General features: G+C 35.8%; 2 protein-coding genes across 2 annotated transcripts; one reads left to right on the top strand and one right to left on the bottom strand.

The window, feature by feature from the left end:
* Positions 1 to 9,569: 9,569 nt before the first annotated feature.
* On the bottom strand, positions 9,570 to 15,941 carry LOC129426254 (ribosomal biogenesis factor). The gene is made up of 3 exons (XM_055182493.2): positions 15,614 to 15,941; positions 15,417 to 15,533; positions 9,570 to 10,137 (listed from the first exon to the last, which is right to left on the bottom strand). The coding sequence occupies exons 1-3, from the start codon at positions 15,722 to 15,724 to the stop codon at positions 10,069 to 10,071; spliced, it is 297 nt and encodes a 98-aa protein (XP_055038468.1). The 5' UTR covers positions 15,725 to 15,941; the 3' UTR covers positions 9,570 to 10,068.
* Positions 15,942 to 18,288: 2,347 nt separating this feature from the next.
* Positions 18,289 to 22,784, top strand: ca2 (carbonic anhydrase II). Its single transcript, XM_055182492.2, has 7 exons — positions 18,289 to 18,506; positions 18,991 to 19,188; positions 20,238 to 20,356; positions 20,431 to 20,523; positions 20,614 to 20,676; positions 20,758 to 20,913; positions 21,526 to 22,784. The coding sequence occupies exons 1-7, from the start codon at positions 18,473 to 18,475 to the stop codon at positions 21,643 to 21,645; spliced, it is 783 nt and encodes a 260-aa protein (XP_055038467.2). The 5' UTR covers positions 18,289 to 18,472; the 3' UTR covers positions 21,646 to 22,784.
* The last annotated feature ends 3,423 nt before the right edge of the window (positions 22,785 to 26,207 follow it).

Raw genomic sequence — 26,207 nt, 5'->3', positions numbered from 1 at the left:
CTATTTCTTATACGTTCTTGAAAGTTAATTACTGCACGGTGAAGCCAACATAACATAATGATGAACTTTTTGCTGTAGGATATAAACTTCCTGACATACAGCTTGCCCTTTTTCTTTAATTTAGTTTTCTTAATTCATTTAGATTTATTAACCCAAGTCATTAAGTGACTTCAGGGGAGTGTAATTGCTATCGTCTCAGGAGCTGAAGCCGTCGAAGCTGTTTGGAAACTCAGGTGGAAGAAATGGAAAATGGATTTTTGTGGATCCAGCGCAGATTCAGAGAGAAAATTGCGTATTGATTTCCTTCAACATTGTTGGAGCTGGAAACGCTTCCGTGTCCTTATCAGTCTCAGGGATGTTTGGGGTCCATATCTCTCAGCCGTCTGATGTTCCTTGGGTTTTGATTGAACTACGACTGATGGGCGATCACTCTGCGAGGTCACAGGCCAGCGCAGTCGATAATTATCAACTAAAGCCATTTTGAGTTCAAATTTTTAGATTTTTTAAAATGTTTTAGATGTGTTTGTGTCGTCCTCCGATAAACTGTTTCTTCAGATGCTTTTTAAACCAAATATCACTAAACAACAGGAATGCACATTGGGAGGTGGTTAATTTGTATGAATTTGTACGAAGGGAACAAAATCATGAGATTATTAGAAAAAAAACATTAGTGATACCCCCCCCAACCCAATGTCACTTCGTAAAATATGTACGAATTGCCATGAAATTGTGTGCACAAAACATGAATACTAAGATGAGAGCAGTTAAAGGATTGCATTGACAGCACAAAAGGTCATGGGTTCCACCCACAATGTAAAAATTCATTGTTGCACCTATTATCGGATTCACCATTTTACATTTCCTTTGGTGTGTATTAGTACATGTTAACGATATGCAAAAGGTACATACCCCAAAGTAAACGATGACGCAAGTTATCGTCTCCAACGTAAATCTCTTTTCTTGAACTACAAGCAGCACATGGATTGTAGGCAACGGGTTACTTCCTGGGATTGGTGATGTAGAGAAGACCGACAATATCATAATTCCTCCTGCTTGGACTCACAGCCTGTAAGTTAACTCCTGTTAGCATTGCATTGTGAGAGAATCTTTCAAACATGGTAAGGAGCGTCACATTTCCTGCTGACGTCAGAAGTATTTAGGCCAATCACAACCTACAGATTAGCTGGCCAATCAGGGACACAGTGCTTATTTAGATTGATGAGTTTTGTACAAAATCAATGCGTTTGAGGAAGGATATCTGGAGCAACAAAAATTTACGGTATGTGAAAAATAATGTGTTTTTTAAACAATGCAAACACATTGTATTATACCAAAACACAAAATAACGTTAATTTTGTTAATTTCAGCTTTCTTGACTACACTGTAGAAAGTGAAAGTTGGATCAACTTAAAAAAAATACCTCAATTGGTAACACCTAAAAAAATTAAGTGTTCTTAAAGGGACACCATGAAACTTTTTGGCCACTAGGGGGTGCTAGACATGTATTTTTCACGCCTAGCGCCCCTAGAGGCCACAAGCGCCGCAGCACTGTCGCAAAGGAAAGGAACTGGCCAACCTTAAAACTAAACTAAAAACTAAACATTTAAAACGCTAAACGATCAACATTTTGAGACATCAGGGAGAAACGCAGTCATGTTACAACTTTCTAATGAAGAACTCGTCGTGGCAGAAGCCATTTCTCAATCTGAAGGTTGCAGCCTCCGGATGTCGTATTTCTAAGCTGCATACGTCATCAAGACTCTCTTATTTCACAATATTAGCAATTGTACAGTTGACTATTATACTTAGTTAATCGTAAATTGTTGCAGTATGCTTATGACTTGCGAATGTAATGCTCAGTTTACCTTAATAAACCATGCTTCATGACGTATGCAGCCTGCATATTTGACCTCCGGAGGCTGCAGCCTTCCAATTGTGAAACGACCAGAAATATTTCCTTGCCTTTTTCGAAATAAATATTGTTGCATCGTCTCTCTCTCCCTCGCCACCAGGATTTTCCGCAATGGCACTCGTTTTTCCTCTCTTTTGTGTGAAAATTGTCGCTCCAAATCCAAGTAAACCGTGTTTAGGTCTGCCGCTTTGTAATACATCACGCGAGTGACAGCGGAACGCAGCAAATGAGGAAGAGAGAAGAGAGAAACGCTCGGATCTGATTGGTGAATGAATAGGGTTTGGTTTTACACTGTGAGCAAGTTTGAGTGCTATAGCATCCTGGATTGTAATGTAAATACCATAGACACAGTAAAAGAAAGGTAAATACGTGGACACAGCATCTGAATACAGCGAACTATAAGCAAGATAATCGCCGTCATTTATAAAGAACATCGCATTTATGTATGAATCAACAGTTTATATAAAAAATTGCCTTAAAGGGGAATCGAACCCGGGTCGCCCGTGTTATAGGTCCGTGACACTAAAACTGTGCCACGGAGTCACATACGGTAAGCTGCTCTCTACACTCCTTAAGTAGCCTCCAGCAAAATTCACGTTAAAAACAAATTGTGTGGAGGAAGTGACGTATGCCGTAAAGCAGTCGAATTTTGTAGTTTTTTTGGTGCTCTGGTTACTACCAGAAACCCTAAGTTTTAAAATACGAGTAAAAGTGATACAGACCCCGTCATGCTATGGTAGACATGTCATTCAACCTATTTAAAGTCGATGTACTACCACAAGGGTCTTGAAAATATATTATGAAGGTTGAAAAATTACATTGTGTCACTTTAACTTAAAGTGAAATTAAAGTGAAATTTTAAGTTGAATAAACTAAAAAATTTTGGGGTGTTACCAATTTACAAATTTTTTTTAAGTTCATCTAACTTTTTACAATGTAGTGGGGAGTTGCTATAAAATCTAAAAATAAAGTTGAAAATAACTTAAGGTAATTCTACTTTATTTTTTAAGTTACGTAAACTCATAAAAATAATAATTAGTTGAAATTGTAAATTTAAGTTGGTTAAACTTACAAATTTAAGTGCAACATATTTTTTTTACAGTAGGGAACACAAAAACTGATACAAATGTTTAACTTTGTAATGCAATCAAGTCGCTTTGGATAAAATGTGTAAATGTAATGTAATGTCTGACTTCATAAGGAGTTTTTGAGGATCTGAAATTTCCAAGCCACCCGAAAACCCTCGTTTTTTTTGTTTGGCCTGGAAAAGTATATTTAGTATAACCAGACATAATTCTGCATATATATTATGCAAATAATCAAGCAATCTAGAATAAAAAATCTAAAAAGAATGACTACTGAATTGGCACGGCTCTCCTGATTTTGCCAAGTGACCAATCAGATTCCAGAAATAAGTTTACAGTTTGTTTCAACCAGTATTAGCTGCTTCTAGATCATTGTTTTTCTCTTATCATTTCCCTCTGGTTTAAGGGTTCAGTTATGGTTATGGTGGGTTTAGGTTTTATTTACAAAATTGTTGTCCCATGGTAAACACAATATGTTGCCCTGAGGACATCAACCACTTGGAAAAAGCAGTATTGGCACACTAAAAGTCACAACTGTGAAGTGCAAAAAAAAGTGAAAATCCATCTCATGGGTTTATCCATCGATCAGACTTTTCTCTCTCCATCATCAGGTCAAGCATTCAGACAGCCGTCGGAAAAACTTCTCAAGGGCTTTTGTAATCAAAGGGGCTTTACAGTATGTAATCAATACCGCCAAAGTGAAATGTACAGAACATGAGCTAGGAAGAGGAAAAAGTGATTATTCTCCCAACAACACAGAATCACTTCAATCATTACTTCTGAATCCCGGGTCAAATGAGCTTTAGACGTCACACAAATCTACATCAATCTGTCTGATACTCAAAGTCATCCATCAAGCCTCACTGATGAAAAAATGCCTATACAAAAAACCTTTGTATCTGAATGTGTATTAGTCATGCAACATTTTCCTGGAAAACCTTTTAAAACTGTTAAAGGAACTGTAGAGGAACGTGTGGTTCTCTCTGAAGCTCAGGTGTTAATAAAGCTTTTCATTATCGACTCTAGAGGACTAAATCAATTCGAGTCTTAAAGTGAACAACAGCAGTAGCTTTGTCTTCATCTTGGTGCATTCAGGGCATAACTGGATGTGATGTGAGGACGTAAGGTTAATCACTAGATTGGTTATTATAATTATGAAGGTCTGCTGGATGTGAGCAGTGAGTCATTGTGTGCGAAATGAGGTTTGCTAAAACCGTTAAGGGCTGAATATGAGCACATACTGTGCTCCACTGATGTTTAGACTTCTCAGACAATCTTTAATTGGCCGTTTAAGCATGTCTGAAAGACTTCTAGTTGATTAGATCTCGAGACATTTGTGTGGGTGAATACGACGTTATATTAGTTATTGCATTAACAATGAACAATGCTTCTACAACATTTATTCATTTCATATTTTTAGCATATACATTTAAAAAAAATCTAAAGACAATACATGAACATGTGTATTGGCATTAACAAAGATGAATAAGTAAGGGATAATGTAGAGGCAGCCGGTGGTTATCGGGAAATAAGTCTTGTATCACACTGAAGGGGCTTATTTTCCCGATAACTACTGGCTGCCTCTACATTATCCCGCTTATTACACGGCTACTTGTCACATAAGAAAAAAAACGGACATGAATATGAATTTGAAACATTTTATTGGCATATTTGTTTTAAATTAAACATTTTTATCCTTCCGCGAAACTTTGCACAGATGCATAAAATGATCGTAATACCTTATTAAGATCCTCTGCTTCATACTTGTCTGTCTCCATTTTTTTCTCTTTTAGCCAGTCTTTGAGAAGTTTTAATGCCCATTCTGTATTTTTTTGTGTGTTGGCTTCGTAGCTGTCATGCTCTATTTTTTCAAGTTTAGTCTCAGTAAGCTCTCTGTGTCTTGTCGTTGTTCGTTCTTCTATCCACTGTTAAAATGTTTTGTTTTTTCCGTACATGTTAAAATTAATGTCAAAATTTTCCATTCTTAATTGTGGTTGTCCAGTGTTTGTCACAAGATGGCGGCAACAGTAATCTTTATTGGTCTTTATTGGCGCGGAGCGATTTTAATCGTACAAGTAGTACCGGCTATGTGTTATTACTTTGGAGCGGTTATTTGAAAAGAACGAACCTGCAAATGTCTCAACTGACCAATCAGAATCAAGCATTCCAGAGAGCCGTGTAATAAATGCTGAGAAACTATGTGAGCACATTGTTAGTTTATGTTAGCTAATCCATTTACTAATGTTAAAGGGGTCCAATTATGAGATTTTTTTTAAAGATGTAAAATAAATATTTGGTGTCCCCAGCGTGCGTATGTGAAGTTTTAGCACAACTTACCCCACAGATAATTAATTATGTTAAAATTGACACTTTGTAGGCGGGTCATTCTACAGAAAAGATGGAATTCAGGTGATGGAAATCTGCTTAAATGAACTTCTTTCAACATACCCCAAACTTCTATAATAGCATTAATTAACTTGTCAAATCTATGAATCCGCAAAACGGGGAGCTTAATCTATGTTTAACTTTTTAATACATTTTAATAAAAAAATCCATGACGTTGTATCTTCAAAACCTGACAAAATGAGAATATAATAATAGATAATGAATATGATAAAACTTATAAACTTAAACATTTTTCCATCTTGCTTTGTTTTTATGTTGGTCAGTTAAAAGAATAGAGCTTAGGAAGTACTTATTAGAGAAGTAACACTAATGACGGTAACACTAATGACAATTTACAGAAAAAACGAACATTTTAACAAAATGGATGCCATTAGCCATGTGCTACGCTGCAAAAAATGACTTTCTTACTTAGTATTTTTGTCTTGTTTTCAGTAGAAATATCTAAAAATTCTTAAATCAAGATGTATTTTCTTGATGAGCAAAATGACCTAAGAAAATAATACTAGTTTTTAGACAAAAAATATACAATTTAAGTGACTTTGTGCTTAAAACAAGCAAAAATATCTGCCAATGGAGTGAGAAAATTTTACTTGAATTAAGTGTTTAAGAAAAAAGAAATCTTATTTCACAATTTTTTTTCTCACCCCATTGGCAGATAATTTTGCTTGTTTTAAGGACAATTTCAATTAAATTGTATATTAATTGTCTTAAAACTAGACTTATTTACTTAACTCATTTTGCTCATCAAGAAAAAGCATCTTAATTTAAGAATTTTTAGATATTTCTACTGAAAACAAGACAAAAATATTAAGTAAAAAAGTCATTTTTTGCAGTGTATTTCATCAGAGATGTAACAATCACATACTTATTCAGTATAATGTATTTTTATGTACATATCTTTACACTCCCAACTATAAAAAAAAGAGTAACACTAATGGCATCCAAAAAATCTTATCTCAAAATGCTTAGATATATCATGATATTTTAGACAAATAAGGTAAAACATCTCACAAGCTGATGCATTGTTTCAAAATAAAGGTGCTTTGGGTAGGGTAACACCAATTACATAAATTTGGGGGACAAATATTTATTTGATATTATTCATATTAATAGTGTATTTTTTACCATTTCAGTGTTGTAGTAAATTCATACAGGGTTAAAGGTAAATGTAAATTAGATTTGTTTTATAAAAAACATGGTTTTAAATAATAAGAACACAGTTCAACTTCCATGTATAATCAAAGGGACAGGGCAATTTTCAGGACCAGACATTTAAAAAAGTTTTAAAAAGGAAAAAAAATAAATTTACATAAATAAACTCTCTCATCATAGTAAGGACAGTCTATATTTATTAAAAATATATAATTATGGGATTATTGGGTGTGTCATTAAAATGCAAATGAGCAGATAAAATGTAAACACTGATCACAATGATGGTGTTTTTTGTAACTGAAACTCAATTGTGTGTTTCCCATAAATTAATTGATCTGTGGCGGCGCACGTGTTCTGTAGTCGCAACTGTTGTGTAACAGTAACAGTGTATTCTCTCATATTTCTAAATTTGCACCAAATTGTCTGCGCTATATGCGATATACAATAAAACTACCACTCGTATTTAACATAAAGCGCTCATAACACAACAACACTGATGAGAATAGCAACATCACGGCCTCAATGTAAGGCCCGATTTACCAAGAACGCTCGAGGGTGAAAACGTAAAAATATTTTATCGGATGTGCCTTTAGTTTAGACGACGCCATTTTTGGGGCTTAAAAACGCAAAACAGTGAAGCCACCCTTTAGAGTGGAAATCTTAAAAACGCTGTACCGTCGCGTTCCCGTCTAAAGAGAAAAAATGCAAAAGTCTTCTCATGGTGGCATTCGTCGCATACGCGTTTACGTCACATGCATGTGCTAGTTCAGGAAAATAACAACAAACATGTCGGATTATTTCCATGTTTCAGACCTTCAAGTTGAAGATCAGAGAAGGTGCATTAATTACCTCCATCAAATTGTTGATGCGCCAGTTTGTTGGAGTCAAACCAGACGGCTTTGGATGAAACCTTGGAGAACAAGGAAGAAGGTTGTGCAGGCGCGTGGACTTGGTGTTGTTGTGCATTAGTGCTTCACATTGCCATCTAGTGGCCTGGAGTGCATACTACATCGAATATTCCACACTTTTGCGTCACCATATGCACGCAGATCCCCCCCAAAACGCTCGTATAAACATGATATAAAAAGTGATACTGCAACACCACTTTTGCGTTTTCTCTTCAGATCGTTTCCGTGTAAACGTAGCCTAAATGTATGGTGATTTTGTCAGACGATGTCACGTTTTTAGCAGCAGTTAAAGAAACAGCTGGTTGGATTAAACAAGGAGTTAATGGGTAGTGGGCCATTACTCGGTCATGTTTAGTCACTATTTTATAGACAACAGAACAATTTATATGTAAAAATAGCATTTAAAATGCAATTTAAATTTGTGTTAAAATGCAATATATTGTGACAGATCAAAGAGTAAAACACGACGCGATGACGTCACATATATGCTAATCGGCGTGTGACATCATCACCGCCACAGTCTCTCAAAATCCTGTGAGAAACAACGTACACCGTCTATAATTTTCTCTCTGCACTAAATGGCAGATTAAGAGGCGTTATTAAAGTAATTCGCCTCGCTACCTACCTCACAAAACAGGCCAAATCTAAACGACCTAATTTTTCAAATGCTTGCAAAAAATGGCTTACCCAAAACTAAGTTACTGGATTGATCTTTTTCACATTTTCTAGACCCAATTATAGCACTTTTTGACCCCTTTAACAAATGCAACTATATTGTAAAGTGTTACCGATTCCACAAGTCTTTTAAAAATGAAAATGTCACCCTCTTCTCTGACAAAATGTTAAATGCGCTTTCATTTGTGAGTTGCTTTGGATAAAAGCATCTGCAAAATGATAAATGCAAATCTGAGATAATATTCAATAAACACATGCTTTTCATTTCGATATACCAGATGAATACAGAACTGAACGTACATCTCATTTCCACCGGAAAGCACTGAGGAATTAACATTGATTGACTTCATCCAGCTCCGACTTCCAGCGGATGAAGTCAATATCATCTCCACTCCACTGTTGTTGGCTGATCTGACCTGTTTTTAAGCTCTCCAGGAGGTTTTGCAGAGCAACAAGGTGTGTTTGGAATTTTAAGTGCAAAAATGGGACTCGAATAATGCTGAACTTAACAAACTAACATAGAGAAAATGGCAACTACCTTAACAAACATTGTTTGGAAAGAAACCCCTAAATACACATAAACAGGTGCAGATGCGACAAATGTAAGCATTGCAGAGCCAAAGTGCAATCTAGAGAGACTTTGCCTGACACATTCGGTTGTGTTAAAACGTTTTGGTGTTGTGCAAGACATGCAAAGCTCAAAATCATACACAGTTCAAGACAAGCAGACATGACAGGTGTACGGAAAATGCCCATGTACAGCTTATTATGTGTCGTACAAAAACACACCAATTTCCTGTCTCTGGAAAATGTGGACACCAAGTGCTTAGCAACTGTTTGTTATGCCGTTTAAAAAGCAATCATCTGTTTTTAGCTTTCCACAAGATGAACGCCGTGCAATGTCGAGATGCTGTGTTGATTTAACAGATGCTTGAAAATAAAGCATTGCTTATTATATTTGCCATCTTATGAAAGAGCTCCAACTGTTGCAAATAGGCAACATGAAGAGTTTCTAAAAAGGCAAATATTGCTCTTGACAGATTAATGGCAAAAACTTCACAGTGATAAATATGATGAAGGTATGACAGGTTAAACTGCATACATTTTGAATTTTGAGCCTACATTGTGCTGTTGTTAAGTTAAAGGGGAAAACGATCAAAAAGCCTTTTGAGGAAAAGCAATTTTGTTTTTTTTAATGTGCAGTTTTCTATTAGGATATTAAGTTCCTGCTATGAATATTAAACTGGTTTTATGGCTTAATAATGGAGCATTTCACCACAGCAGATAATTACATTACAAAAACGGAGAGATTCATTATTTATACGTAATGTTATATTTACATTAACTGTATGGGGCACTTCACTAAATCATCATACAGATAATGATAAAGAAATGAGAAGGTGAGTGTAAAAAAATATTATTACTAGAACATTTGTGTCATGTGTCTTGATAATGTTTTAATGACATATGAACATCATATATTTACATCAACATATAACCACCACAGCTTAAGTGAGATCAACATTATGAATGTTCGCCCTCTAGTGCTCATAAGAGGTCATTACACGCAGTCACTTCAGTTTCATTAGTACAATTCATTCTTTAATAGCTTTACTCTTTATGCTTCGACAAACACAATATTCACATCTAAATATTTATTGCATTAGGGAAAGTTGTTATTTATGGGCTTGTTTATGAAGAAAAAAATCTCCACTGTTTAAAAAAATTATATAATGCATCTCTCAGCATTCAAAGGGTTAGGGGAAATATTAAGTTGGGCAAAAAAGCCACACAAACACACCGAAATCTCTCAGGCATGCAAACCCATGCAATATATTATATAGATGATCAGTTGGTATGATGGGCTATTTATGCAAAATGATTTTGTCCAGAGTCCATTTGATTCTTTGCAATAAACAACTTTGAAGATCTAAAGTTGAGAGAAAAGCTGTGCTGCATTGTCCACGTTTACAGGTTCCTGTGGAGCTTCTCTGACCACCTAAAAGAGGCAGTAATATATTTCAGTCCTCATGATCTATACATACTGTATACAGTGGCTATTCAGACACCTTAAAGGAATAGTCTACTCATTTTCAACATCAAAATATGTTATTACCTTAACTAAGAATTGTTGATACATCCCTCTATCATCTGTGTGCGTGCACGTAAGCGCTGGAGCGCGCTGCGACGCTTCGATAGCATTTAGCTTAGCCCCATTCATTCAATGGTACCATTTAGAGATAAAGCCAGAAGTGACCAAACACATCAACGCCCTTCCCCTTCAAGACGAGCAGCAACACGAGCAAGTGTGGTGGTACAAAACAAAACGTAGCGCCCCTCCAAGCAGATTCAAAAGAGGAACTACACTTCATGGCGTAATAGCACCTTCGGGAGCACTTCGACTCTCACTCTCATAATGGGAGAGGGAGGGTGTTACTGCGCCGAAGTACGCTCAAAAGTGCTATTACGCCATAAAATATAGTTCCTCTTTTAAATCCGCTTAGAAAAGCGCTACGTTTTATTTTGTACCACCAAACTTGCTCGTATAACTACTCGTCTTAAATAGGAAAAACGTTGATGTGTTTGGTCACTTCTAACTTTATCTCTAAATGGTACCATTGAATGAATGGGGGTAAGCTAAATGCTATCGAAGTGTCGCAGCGCACTCCAGCGCTTACGTGCACGCACACAGATGATAGAGGGATGTATCAACAATTCTTAGTTAAGGTAATAACATATTTTAATATTGAAAATGAGTAGACTATTCCTTTAAAAGTATGAATGTCATTGTATCAGATATAAAATAAAATAGGTTAATACAAATACACTTTTCAAGTATATACTTCAGACATCTTTAAAGTTAATATTTGTATTATCTCATCCAAATAAAGGTGTTGAGACCATTTATACTGCCTTAGTTTAAGTTTTACAACCCACATAAAACTTTGTTACTTTCTATAAACTGTAGTAAAATTCCTAGACATTACAGAGTTTTTAACCTAAGAGTACCTATACATTACCATGTTAAGTGGTAAGTCCCTTTAGATACAATTCTGTAGTATAAGTATACATTAACAAAGTGTATTTATTACTTTAGAATACACTACAGTACAGTTTACTACATTAAGTACTTAGCTATACTATAGTGTTTACGATGGGTGCTCCGATAAATGCCGACATACACCAATTATACGTGGCCGATAACTATTCTGAATCGCACAGCGGGTCTATTTCATGTACTACGGCTTTTGATCAGTAAGTCCTTATCGATCTGAAATCACTGTTAGTTTGAGTCGTGTATAACATGCACTTGAAAAAGCCAAACATGATCGTTAGGGGTGGCACGGTTCACAAAACCCTCGGTTCGGTTCGTATCACGGTTCTATGGTCACAGTTCTCGGTTCAGTACAGTTCTTGTTGTTATTTTTTTTTAACACTCCAGAAATTTATCTTATTAATGTATTAATTATCCATAATTTAGAATACAGTATTAAAAAAAGTTATATCATGTAATCATGCACAAACTGAATTTGACTTTAAGCACATTATTGGGAACATCCCTGAGGAAAGCCAGGCGAGATTTTGACACAGCGAGAGGGAAGACATTGATGATTTCAACATGCTTTTCATTTATTTGGCAAAAAAGAGAATGTGTATTGCCATCTACATGAACCTTGTGTGCATTTTTAGCACACAAAGATAACTTGCATTTATCAAAATGCCAACTTTAGTGTAGCTTTAAGATTTATCACTTAGAGGCTGCTTAAATACTGCAGAGAGTATATGTGAACGAGAGAGAAACATAACGTTTACACCTGTAATATTTAAATCCATCTCTTTTGTCCACTTTTGACTACTTCTGTCCTGATTAACTGTTACTTTAAGGGGCAGTTTATGAAATAAGATCGCGTAACTTTCACACGCTAGCAAAATGAAACTACGCGCAAATCAGCCGCTTTTGTTTTATCAACGAAAGGCTAAAAATAGCGCTGAATACGAAAAGACGTAAAACAGTGTTCATTACCTCAGATTAGATAAATGGTCGGAGAGATGGTTGTCGCGCGTGTGGCTGTATCTATTGTTTTATTTCCGCTGTCATCATAGGTAACATGAAATAAAAAATGTTTCCACACACCAAACTTATACGACGCTGGCGCATCCTCCAACTCCGGGCAGACTTCTTTTTCTCTCCCTCTTGCCATTTCTACACGTAACATGACCGGCAGCACTCACTCTCCACACCAGTCACCTCTTCTTTCGTGCTATTCGCGAAAGGGGAACACGCTATCTGAGGTCACATACAGGGCACGAGGCTACATACATTGCGCATGCCATGAACCGTTGAACTGTACGACACACACGCGCTCCGAACCGAGACAAGCGAACCGAACGGTTCGAATTTTTTTCATGAACCGTGCCACCCCTAATGATCGTTATGCATATTCTTTATTATCATGCAAATATCTGAAAGATTTGAAGAACAGCAATATAAATATTGCCTATTTGCAACAGTGTAAACCATTTCCTGGAGCTGCGTGTCTTCTGGTGCGTCCAAAACCGCCTACTACCATACTATAGAGTAGGCGAAAAGCAGTAGGCGAGGCGAGTAGTATGTCCGAATACGTAGTATTCCAAAAATAGTATGCGAAAAGTACCCGGATGACCTACTACTTCAGTTTAGATTTCGAATCGTGCATACAATTGACACTTCACTATCCCATGATGCCACACGAGCGGAGTTATGCAACGAAGAAGAAAGGCGAAAGCAGCGATGCAGCCATTTTTGCGCTGGTATGAAATGACGTGATGATAACTTATGTCACGTGATGTATCAACATGGTGGATGTAGCATGTCCGAATCGTATTCATACTACCAGGATTTATACTATACAGTACCTACTGTTTTAACAGTCCGTAAGTAAGTACTTACTTACGTGTGCATGGTTCTTCGTCTGCAGCGCATATTGAGTTTTTGCACAAGAGCGCCCTCTGGCTTTTGGATGTAGCGACATTTGACCGTAATTCATTCAGAAGAACAGCAAGCATCATCCGTGATATATCGAAGCACCCCTAGTGTTTACTACAGTTCATCAAATTATTTTAGATAATATATTACACTATATATTAACAAAGTGTATACTAGTGCTTAATATAGTTAATTACTATAGTATATATACAGTGTTTCCCATACATAGGCTCTACTTGGGCGACCCGCCCAGGTAAAAAAAAATCACTTTACGAATTTCCGTATTTCTGAACTCGACTGGATGACCCGTGTTTTGGAGAGAGCGAGAGCGAGAGCGAGGGAATTTCAATGAATTGGGTGCGACGCGAAGCAACCTCAGTGTCACATGGTATCCTTTCATGTTTCTGAACTTGAGCAGAGTTTTACCATTAGAGGTCTTTCTTCACTGAGGACGCGGGACCCGGTACGGTTCCGGGTTTATATTTTAAATGGTCAGCCGGGTCCGGGTCGGTCCTAGTTCATTACTTCGGGTCCCAAGTCTGATTAATATTGTGTGTAAAACCCGAGTCGATCGGAGAACGGCCGCTAGCGCAAAGCTCGAGTGCTGTTTCAGCGTGCCTCCGGTTTCTTTGGCGATAACAGCTGGCTCTTGTCACGACCACGAGCCGCTTCATTTTTTCTTTATCCCATTTTTTTATAATCTTACAATTAATAGACCATATCTTTACTAAAATCTAAACAGTTTGCACAGAGATTGTAGCAAAAAGCAGTGCTAATACTGAATGAGCAAAGCTCTAGCTGACTCAGGATACAAAAAACGCAAAGCTGTAATGTAAAGTCTGTCATCGGGACAGCAAGTAGACTTTTAAATCTGAAATAATGAGTGGATTAAGCTTTTTTAATCGGCAAAAGAGAAGCAGTAAAAGTGCCTAACTAATAGAAATTATTAACATTATAACATCAGTCACTTTTATAATCTATAGACCTGCACTGTCTATTAATATACTGTACATAGTATTGTATATCATTGAGTTTGATAAAAGGGGTCATCAAATTGCTTCATATATCAGTGCAAAAACAAAGTGTTTTCGTGGTGCTTTAACAAACAGTGTCAGCTTTGTTTATGGCAAAGAAAGTTTGGGGTGGTTAGATTAATGAACTATAATGTGCAATTAATATTAATGTTTAATAAAATCAAAGTATTGTGTTGTGTCACACATTATTAGTTCTTTGTCACATGTATAGTAGACCATTTTTTGTCGGTGGATATAATGATTGCCCTTTTCACGAGCTACCACCACAAGTAAATTTCAGATCTGTGGGAAACACTGATATAGCATACTACAGTAAGCACTAACTAAAGAATAGGTACAGCGTTTAGTTTATCAATTCTCCATGGCCCAGAAATAATAATACAGAATACTATAGTATACATGAACAAAGTGTATTAATTACTATAATATAGCACAGTATTACTACTACTGTATTATAACTATATGCTACAGTATACTACACTTTACTATAGTAAATAAACATTACAGTATACTGTGTTTCACTCAGTTCACTATAGAAAATAACACATAATATGCTATAGTATACTACACTTTACTATAGTAAATAAATACTACACTATGTATGTTTAATACAGTTTATCAATTCAATATAGATAATATCACATAATAGTATAATATACATCAACATAGTGTATTATCCCTTATGAAAATTAACCATGGTTTTATTGTGGTAAAAGTGTAGTAACCATGTTTTTTTGGTGGACTGATTACAATCAGCAAAACCATGGTTTTACTACACTAACCATGGTTTAACTATGGTTTTGGAAAACCATGATTGTCAAAACCATAGTTATTTTGTGGTTACCATGGTTCTACTACAGTAACCATGGTTTTTTTGGTTTTAACTGTAGTAAAATCATGGTTAATTTTCATAAGGGATTAATATAATATGCTACAATATACTACACTTTACTATAGTAAATACTACAGTTTATCAATTCACTATTAATAATACGACATAATTATAGCATCGTACACATTAACAAAGTGAATTATTATTACTATAATGTGTTATAGTATACTACACTTTACAAAATAAATGTACACTTTAGTAAATAAATACTAGCGTATACTAACGTTACAGTTTATCAATTCACTATAGATATAGATAATACTACAGAATACTATAGTATACATAAAGTATAGAACAGTATACACTTTAATATAGCGAACACTGAAGTAAGTTACACTACAGTATTTTTATGTGGAAAGAGAGCAACACATTTTAAGATGTTTTACCTTTTGTCCTTTTTTTGGTTCACTGGCAGTACATTTGGATAAACTCTTCACATCCCTCTGTACTTCGGTGAATATTTGATTTAGGTTTTCCACTTTTTCATTTTTTAAAGTGTTTATCTGCAGGCGAAATGTCGATATATTAACTGCAATCACATGTGTGTCAAATCCATTCATTATAAAACAAAACTATAACTTACGTGTTTTAGGGAGGACTTCACAGGTTTTGCTTTGCTCTTGGGTTTTGATTGTCTGCTCGCTACCTGAAAGACATTTTGCTGTTTTTTGCCTCTCTGTTTATTTTTGGCCATGTTTATCTTGTAGACTTGTCTGGACGTAGATTTAACTTCTTGGAACGTTTCAAACGTCAAACAAACTTCTTGTAGCTCGATCCCGCTTTCATGTCACGTAAGAGTAGATATATCCCATAAAAACAATTACAGCAACATAAAATAAAACTGAATATATTCCATAAATGTAACGTCAGACAGCTCCAGCTAGCCACACATGCACGTGTCCGCTGTCTGTGACTGCTTCGTTTTCCTTCACGTTGCATACTCACTGGCGCCCTCTAGCGATATGGAGTTTATGTGACGAGAAAGATAGAAATAAAACGGTTGTTAAAATTTTATACTATTTTGTGGATTTTCAACAGGCTCATACAATCATTGTTAAAACAGGACCATTTCATCAAGACATGTTTGGGTTATTCTTACTTTTCTGTGCCATTTCATGGTAGTAACTTTCCTTTTTTATTTGCATGATTTTATAATTTCAGCTGAAAGAGGGTTTATTAAACTGTAAGAAAATATATTGGTCCAGCTCAAATCTTCTTTGAATGTATAAAATAAAAAATAAATAAAAATACATCAATACAGTGTATACAGTACAACAGGGTGGACGGTAATAGGCGTGACATTTTATGCTAAACTCGGCCATACTCATGTGGTAAACAAGCTAACACATATTGACCATAGAGAAAGATTTTTAACAATATTTATTTTATTAACAAGATTTTTCAAAATTACAAAAAAAATATTGATTCCTCTATAAATAAGCATAACAGGGGTGGGGTGGGGGCGTGTTAAGCTTTACCACATCAGTAAATTATTCTAAATTGTTAAATAAAAAGCTGATAAAAGACTGATACCCATCTTGTAGATGATTTCCCTCCAAAATTGTAAACTTCTTCCTGAGAGTCATGTGAGAGGAGCAACCAGGGGTTGTGTTCAGGGGGATTTCCATAAGAGTAACAGGGGGGACATTCATCTTAAGGACGCAACTTTATTTAAAGATTTTAATAATTTAAAAATGCATTAATAATTAAAAATAACATTTGGTTGGGAATATTATAAATATGGCTGTATAACAGTTGTAAAAATGTTAGAATTTTTTTTTTTTTATTAGTTATATTTGTAACTACAATTAAGCATGCATAATTATTTTAAATTGCATTTAATTCTATGTACATGTCATTGTGCTCTATGGGGAGTTTATCATATAAGACAAGCTTTAAAAAATAGTATAATTACATTTTTAAATAAAATATACACTATTATGTCTTGGGGACACAAATGGCACCGAATATTAGGAATGACCTCTTTTACTGTCTATGGGAATGACCCGTTTAAAATTGAAACGAAGACTTTCAACCACAAGGTGGCGGTCATTCACTTTGTATTGACAATTTCAGACTGAAATTTACAGCTTTGAATTGTTGCATTTAAAATATAATAATAATAATAATAATAATAATAATAATAATAAATATATAATAATAATAATAATAATAATAATAAGAAGAAGAAGAAGAAGAAGAAGAAGAAGAAGAAGAAGAAGAAGAAAAAGAAAAAAGAAGAAGAAGAAGACGAAGAGTAATTGTAATAATAATAATAATAATAAGAAGAAGAAGAAGAAGAAGAAGAAGAAAAAGAAGAAGAAGAAGAAGAAGAAGAGTAATTGTAATAATAATAATAATAATAATAATAATAATAATAATAATAATAATAATAATAATAATATTTTAGACCCACAGAGCTATTGAAATAGGCATATGCTGTAGTATTTCACAGTTTTTACGATTGCTTAAGCACAATTTTAAAAAGTTTTTTTTGTCAACACACACACACACACACACACACACACACACACACACACACACACACACACACACACACACACACACACACACACACACACACACACACACACACACACACACACACAGTAGAAAAGTTTTATACTGTAAATAACACACAGTTAGTGAAACCTGACTCTCAAGATGACACTCTCATCCTTACACTTTTTGAAAAACAATACACACACTGTGCTTTGTACAACACTAAACAAACTTCTCTACTTTAAACACAAATCTAACATGTTGTCACTTCTTTGCCATTTTAAGTCAATGCTTTTCAAAATACCACACCTATGAACCACACCTATGAACCAGTAATCCTTAATATGTGTATGTCACTAATTACACTTTATTATGTATTGTAGTATTCTGTAGTATTAACTATTGTGAATTGATAAACTGAGGTACTGTAAATACTGTTTCCAATGGCAAAGTTCAAAAACACTATACTGTCTAGGAATTTTATAAGCCCTTCATAAAAAACAGTTTATAGACTTTCAGTAACAATGTGACAAATCTAGCATAATACAGTGAAGGCTATATGGGGATCTTAAAGATTAAATCGATTACAGCTTTCTATTAAAACTATCAAAAGGTTGTTACAATGAATGATAACTGATGTCACGCTACAGTATCACTTTACGTCATAACAGCCAGGCGTGCCACAACTACGTAATGCGCTGTCAGATCACACATTCCTGAATAGTCAGAGAGAGAGAGAGAGAGAGAGAGAGAGAGAGAGAGAGAGAGAGAGAGAGAGCACGAGCGTTTGCTTTGGTAGCTCCTCCTGGTGATAACACCTAATATACGGTCATGGGGACGAACCCGGTAAGAAAGATCGCCAGCGCGTCTCTATATAAACCTGCATGACCTGCAAGTGATGTTACTTTAGATCTGGCTGGACACGCGCTATATTGTCACAATGTCAAAAGAATGGGGATACGCGAAACATAACGGTAAGACCCCCACGCGATTCTGACAATTATAGTAACACAGATGCATGGCATGTGTGGTTTTGAATGGGAATGAAACATCTTTAGTCAGGTGATTATGAATCAGAGCTGTCTGTTTCTACGCGTCTCTTCATGCATTAGCCTACATTAGATCTCTTTGCAATGGCATGTTCACCTTGGCCAATGCGCAGTCAGCACATTGTGTGACAAGTACGATAGCTATACAGATGTCTGTCATAAATGCATATATATATTTTTTACTTTATTGCACATTTTAAAATAACATGCTGTTTTGGTGCGCATAAATACATTTGTTTTTTTATTTGAAGTAAATGTATGCTTGTTGCACATGAAGACATAAATACTATTTTTCGTTTTTGCCATAAATGCAACATATTAAAAAAATAACCGTTTTGTATATAATTTAACGTGAATTTATTTTTGTCCAAAATTCATACAATAACATCTACTTTGTGTTCCCTTTTAGGACCAGACAAATGGTGTGAAAGTTTCCCGATTGCTAACGGACCAAGGCAGTCTCCTATAGACATAATACCTAAAGGTGCATCATATGATTCTTCATTACAGCCACTTACTCTGAAGTATGATCCATCTACTTCAATGGACATCCTTAACAACGGACATTCCTTCCAAGTCACCTTTGCCGACGATGTCGACAGCTCAAGTGCGTGCCTTTATTTGTTAACTTTATAGTTTACTTACTATGCTGAGTTGACTGTCTGTCTGTTGTATAATCATTATAGCTTTATTTAGCACAGGGCGACGCATTGTTGAAACTGATAACATTTACAATTGAAAAGTTATATACTGATAATGATAATGGTATTATCTGTATTATTTGCAATGATGTTTAATACATTTGACACAAATCTAATCCTAGTGCAACTTATTTAATATTTATTTATGTACATAATTGTAAGTACATTAATTTTTAAGTATTTAGAAAGTTAGCCTAGACCGTTGGCTTTCACTTTTACTACATGGTTAAGCATTAACAACATTTACAACGTGTGAACATCCACAAACAGTCTGAAAAGGATGTGGTAATTTACACATTGTTTGTGTTATTTACCACATGATGTGCCATTTTGAGTTTTTTAGTTTTAAAATAAATTAAAGGTACAACACAAGTTGTGTTAAAAGTAACACAAAATGTGTTGTTCCAATATAACGCATTTAGTGTGTTAATATAACCCAATTGCGTAACCGTATTTTAGAGTGACAGCGCATAATTTTTGTTCTCATTTTTATATATTTGTACAGTGCACTAACTATCACTTAATTGACAACATACAAGCTTGCTTTTAACAAACATCCTAAAGTATATATAGTGTTATTATCACCGCCACAAGCTCTGTTTTCATCTGCAGCTCCATGAGCGCGCGCGCGGTTCAAAAAAAGTCTTTTGCGCTTTGACGCGCGTACACGAAAGATGATGCGCTTCAGAAGGCTGACGCTCATTTGTGATTGGCTTACTGTAATGTTAGTTCACTTAAGAACCTCACACAAAAAAATCACAGACGAGTACAGTACTTAACCTGTGCCAAGTTTGTTGTGGTTATCATTTGTGTGAATGTTGCCAAAATGAATGGCCAGATGGAACCTGTGTAACAAGTTTTGTATTCTAAGAATTGTAATCACAACACAATGCAAATGTCACAAAGATTGACATCACATCCAGTATATGATTTGTTACATTTTTTTTGGTGGCAGTTCTAACAGGAGGGCCGATCTCAGGCATCTATAGACTCAAACAGTTTCACTTTCATTGGGGAGACAGAGATGATAAAGGGTCTGAACACACCGTCAATGGGAAATGTTATCCGGCCGAGGTATGTTTTGGACATTCTGGTATGTTTTCTTTGATGTTCATGAATAAGTATTAATGTTTCAAATGATTTTTTAGCTCCATTTGGTCCACTGGAACACAACATATTCCAGCTTCGGTGAAGCGGCCGGTAAATCTGATGGTCTCGCTGTAGTTGGAGTCTTTCTGGAGGTCAGTCATACGTTTCTTTTTATCTCATGAATTATTTGCAATGTTCACTATGGCCACATTAAAGTTTGTGTCTTCATTTTTGTTTATTAGATTGGCACAGACAATCCTGGACTTCAGAGGATTCTGGAAGTAATGAATGCCATTCAATGCAAGGTATGTCCTTTTGCTAAGAAGTTTTGAAAGGGATATCTACAGGCTTCTACAATGACACACTCCGTACGTTTTATCTTGCAGGGACAGCAGACCTCATTTGCGAAATTCGACCCCAGTGTCCTGCTCCCGACGTCACTGGATTACTGGACCTACCCGGGGTCTCTGACCACACCCCCTTTAAACGAGAGCGTCACATGGATTGTCTGCAAGGAGCCAATCAGCGTCAGCTCTGCTCAGGTCCTGCTCATGTCACGATTTATAGCCGTAATACAAACATAGAGGAGCTTGCATATTTAGCAGTGAAATGGGAAATCTTGCCCGGCAAAGATTTGGATGGCTGCATGTTGCCAGTTCACAGTAAAAAGAGGTCATGACATTTTCATATGAGGTCATAAGAAATAATAATGCACTTATGATAGGACAAAAATATTATGTGATAATTAAATGCAGTTATGTACAAAACATATCAGACTGCAATTTGAAATATGTTGGTAAAAACAGTAAGATTCCCTGTTCGATTCAGCCTGTGTATCTTTATCTAGTGCTTTTGTGAAAGTTAACACTACCCATGTGTATGTCTGGACGTTGGTTGGCTCTTCAAGGTCTCTGCTGTGTACATAACCTCAGATGGCCATGCTTCATTTCCCAGTTACACTTGCTTGTTGAATTATTGACTTTATGCATAAAAATTAACCTATTGTGAATTCTCATGGAAATGTGAGAAAGAACAAGAGTTGCATTTAGTTCAGGACAGTTAATGTTTAACGGTTTGCAATCGGTATCTTAAAGATTTTTCCTACATAAAAATGCGCTTAAGCATTCTCACATTTCCCTGTATTTCCTAAACAGATGGAAAAATTCCGTACCCTGCGCTTTTCCAAGGAGAATGAAGAGCCATGTTGCATGGTGAACAACTATCGTCCTCCTCAGCCTCTAAAGAGCCGTTTGGTCCGTGCATCTTTCCAATGAAGACCCTGCCTCATCTTTCCTTTCATCGTGTGCGGACGTTGGGCCCGAGGTGATCAAGCTAACATCTGTCCAATGTGTGACAAGATTAAAGGAAGCACTTTTCTCCTGGATCTCATTGTGTTTGTCTAGACTCTGTTTTAGCTTTCATAGCGCAAATGCTTGAATGTAGAATATGTGTGCCAACACTGTATGCTTCGATTATTTGATGCAGAGAAATAGATATAATAGAGATAGAGAATATTATATATAGAGATACTAATATAATGATGTGGACTGTACTGTGTGGGGTGTATTTAAGTCTTAAACAGGGCATTAGGGGTCTTTAAATTGTATTTTTAGTGCTCTAGAGACTAGCCAGCATTTCAGATTAAGACACCAGGGGTACAGACTCCACCCGAAGCGAAGCCATCTGTGCTGGCTGTTGTCCTTCCCTGCCAGGCTGTAATCTCAGCATCAGTGCAGCTTAACACAACCAACTGCACAGTGCTATCAGACCGCAAGAAAAATCCCCCACTGGAGAACGTCTATGTGAATAACGCACAAAATGTAGCATATGCAATGAAATAATGGGATATTTATGCACACCGTCATTAAATCTGCAGGTTCTTTATATGATGCTATCTGTAACAATGCTATGCACAAGATTTTTGCTTGAATTCTGTAGCAATAATTGCATGAGAAGTTTAATTTTACTTGAATAATTCCTTTAATGTGCCGTTCCCTTTGTTGTTTCACAACGCTATGCTTGTTTGTGTTGAACTGCAATGCATAAGATGTAAGTCTTAATAAAAACCACATGCCAATATGACATTTTAGCATACACTGTAAAAAACTTTACATACTGTAATTATGCAGCTGGTTGCCAGTAACTTACTGTAAAATGAAAATGAACAAACTGTTGCCAGTACATAAATGTAAAATCTACAGTAAGTTACTGGCAACCAGCTGCCAGTAATACTGTAATTTCTACAGATTTTTTTACAGTGTAAAGTTCAAAATAATGGGACCAGGTGGGTTTTGTTTCATTAAATGTGTAATGTGTATGAATGCACTTGAAATACGGGGAAATTTAAGCAATATTGTTGTAGCCATCTGCTATTTTCAAAGGGGAGAATTTAAATAAAGATATTTTATGCCTATCTTCTGTTTCATGTTTTGGTCCTGCTACATTTTGATTATACCGTGTGATGCACCAGAGAGATAAAGCTACTTAAATGTTTATTGTGTTTTAAATCATTTAGAAGAAAACCTTAAAGGGATTGTTTACTCGCCCTCAAGTCGTTTCAGTTTAAATGTCTTTGTTTTGGTGAACACGAAGATACTTATAATCAAGCAGAAAGCAGGAGAACCATTGATTTTTATCAATATACGATGAATTAAAATGGCTTAGTTACAAACATTGCCCAAAATTGATACAGTTTTGTTTATTAGAACAAAAAATCAGAACTATTGCTTTTACAGGTTACATCCGAGGTTACTACATTATTTTTTATGAGTACATCATCGGGTACAACATAAAACAGTCTGGCTTAAGTGAACACGAGGCTTAAAGCACAGCCAAAGCATCAGTATGTTTTATAACCACTGCATTAAAAACCTCCACAGGGAAGCTACAAACACTGCAGAGTAAACAAGCATACTTTTCTTGCATTTCTATTTCCTGATGATTAGCAGGTACATTTTTCATGTTAAAGGTGCCAAAAAATGCATTGTAATAATATTTTAAAATGTTCCCTGATATCTAGATAAAAGGTATGTGGCTTTATTAAGAGCAAAATGATCCAGAGATGGTTTTACATGTCCATTAACAACATTAAGATTTGCCTTTAGAATGAAATGGTAAGAATGAAAGGGCCATGAATAATAATGTTAAGCTCTGCTCTGATTGGCTGTTTCACAAAGCAGCTCCTTAAGTAGCTCTGTGTGTGTGCAAACAGACTTTGGGCTCTATCATACAGCTGACGCAATGCAGCGCAATGCGCGACACAAGTGTCTCTTGCTAGTTTCAACCCGGCGCAATGATCATTTTCATGTTTAGCGGCAAATTTTTTAAATAGCAAATGCATTTGCGCCCATTAGCGTTCTGTTCTGAAAACGAGGAGTGTTAAGGTGCATTGTTGGTGCGTTGCTATTTTGAGGCAACTAAAATAGACCATGCTATTGACATACTAAAACCTGCTCTAAAGTCTAAAGTCAATGGCGCAATATGTTTTTTTGTTATTTAAAGATCGCATTAGTAATATGCGCCTATAAACGGGACGACACACGGTTTTGCTTATCACATAAATGGATGCGCAGCAGCACAAAAGCGCTTTTAAATATGAGAGATTAAAGGATTCAAATGTAAAAGATTATTATTAAGTCTCTTGGACATAAATAAGGACCGATTATGAGATGTTAGAAGGTGCAAAGAGCATCTTCACCTGTAGCCTGGTATGTAAATAAATGCTTTGCTTTAAACAAATGCATCTATTTTTAAAAGTTTTTTAAATGCTAACCCACATATTTATTGAGATGAGAACCGTTGTTAAGTTGCTTTTAAAAAAAAAACATGGCACTGTCCGAGTGCTGAAACGGCTTTCTGCACGTTTGTAAATTCTTTATCTCTTGTTTGTTACAAATAAAGTATTTTAGTACAAACCCTTTCTTGCATATTTGCAAATTATTTTATGAGATTACAATGATTATGTAGGATATCAATACATTTACAGCAATTAAAAGCCCACTATTTTTAATTCTATGATTGAAAGAAAATGCCTTTTAAAGGTTTAAATAAAAATGTTAATAAACATGAAAACAACACAATTTTTTAACATTATTCTTAAACTGGTGGCCTTCTTCCTCCGAATAGTTTTTCAGTTTACAGATTAGGCTTTCTAAATAAAGATTAGGCATGGCGCCACGCGCAACTGGCTTTTAAAGGGGATGAGAGCTGAGACTCTCATTGGTTTAGTGCACGTTACGCCCAAAACACACCCATTACTCATTAGGATAATAGGAACAACCTTTTTAGGCCGTGCGCTTAGCGCATAAACCATTTTTCTTGTCATTAAATTAGCAAAAGCGGAATCGGACATGCCCGTTTAGACCATGCGCTGTGCGCTTTAGACAATGTGCTTAGATTGTTAAAATAGGGTCCTTAATGTCTGAGCCTGAATCAGACGAAAATGTTATTATATTGAAAATTGTTAATGGACGTTTATGTAATGTTAATAATAAAACGTCAGCCTAAACGCTAGCATATAGCGCTAACTTAGCAGCAGTCACAACTTTATTTTTAGCATTGTAACAACATTGTACTTATTTAAATGTGTAATTTAACATTGGGGGTGTACATCTTCATGTCACAGTTGGTGTTATGTAGAGATTGGCCTGTTTGCCAGTTTCATAAGGTTTACATAAGAAGGAGGAAACAATAGTGTTTGAAGCTCACAATATGTCATTACCACGTACAGAACTCTTATTGTTCATCTATGCCTATGTAAATACAATTTTACGGCACCTTTATTGGAGCATGCATCATCAGTAAAACATAGTTTGTCATGTGCACCCCTCCTCCTTACTCATGTCTTTCATAACAGATGTGCAACCGAGTGCAGTCAGTGGTGTTTTGTCAGCTGTGTGATGCTGGAGTCAGGGGAAGTCAGCTGACTCGCTGCCTCATAACCTTAATGACATCATAACGCAATCTCATTTATATTCACACAGAAATAGCCACGGATGCAGAGAAATGGATGTAATCATGTGGGAAAAGAGTTACTGATGCCAACATAACATTCAATGCCTTACACCAGACAACAAACCCACTCCACCGAGATCAATGTGTTACATAAGAATATAGTCTGGGTGATGTAAATGAGAGTGAATAATGTTGTATAACTCTTATACACACACACTCAAGTAAACTGAATGTGTTGTAGGCAGTGGCGGCTCGTGACTGCTCATCCGAGGGGCGCTAATTCAAAATATGTGTTCAGACTGTCATGTGTGTTGCTTGTGTTTTCAAAAAATGTGTTTGTTGCGTAATGTGAACCATGTGCATCATGTGTTATGTCAAAATAAGTGCCTGCTGCACATGCGACAAAACCGTTTATGATCAATGAGATGCTCACGTTCACAAGATACACGCAAGACACTCCCTTAACAGCAAACTCTGATTACACATGAGATTATGCGAGTATCTGGCAAACACAAGCGTCTCTTTTATCATAAACCCTTTAGACACGTGATGCACTCAACATGCAGAACACATATTTTAAAATGAAGAACCACACACATGACAGGGTACATACATGTTGTGAGAAACTTCGCATTGAGTCCCCTCGAAAAAAATAAGTCACTGGTTGTCACTGATTGCACACTACAAAAATGATTTTCAAGAAACAATGTTCTTAGTATTTTTATCTTGTTTTCAGTAAAAATTCTTATATTAAGATGCTTTTTCTTGAAAATAAGTCTAGTTTTTAGCCCAAAAATATCAAATTTAAGTGATTTTGTGCATTACCCCATTGGCAGATTTTTTTGCTTGTTTTATGCACAAAATCACAAATTTGATAGTTTTG

The sequence above is a fragment of the Misgurnus anguillicaudatus genome, chromosome 25 (assembly GCF_027580225.2).
Source record: "Misgurnus anguillicaudatus chromosome 25, ASM2758022v2, whole genome shotgun sequence".
Lineage (NCBI taxonomy): Eukaryota > Metazoa > Chordata > Actinopteri > Cypriniformes > Cobitidae > Misgurnus > Misgurnus anguillicaudatus.
This window is presented reverse-complemented; position numbering and strand designations above follow the sequence as displayed.

Excerpts from the sequence above, each read along its gene's own strand:
- LOC129426254 (XM_055182493.2), bottom strand. The coding sequence starts at position 15,724 with ATGGCCAAAAATAAACAGAGAGGCAAAAAACAGCAAAATGTCTTTCAG. Across the intron at positions 15,534-15,613 it reads TGAAGTCCTCCCTAAAACAC|ATAAACACTTTAAAAAATGA; the intron begins GTAAGTTATAGT and ends TTTCGCCTGCAG. Across the intron at positions 10,138-15,416 it reads AACCAAAAAAAGGACAAAAG|GTGGTCAGAGAAGCTCCACA; the intron begins GTAAAACATCTT and ends TGCCTCTTTTAG.
- ca2 (XM_055182492.2), top strand. The coding sequence starts at position 18,473 with ATGTCAAAAGAATGGGGATACGCGAAACATAACG. Across the intron at positions 20,357-20,430 it reads GGAAATGTTATCCGGCCGAG|CTCCATTTGGTCCACTGGAA; the intron begins GTATGTTTTGGA and ends ATGATTTTTTAG. Across the intron at positions 20,677-20,757 it reads TGAATGCCATTCAATGCAAG|GGACAGCAGACCTCATTTGC; the intron begins GTATGTCCTTTT and ends TTTATCTTGCAG.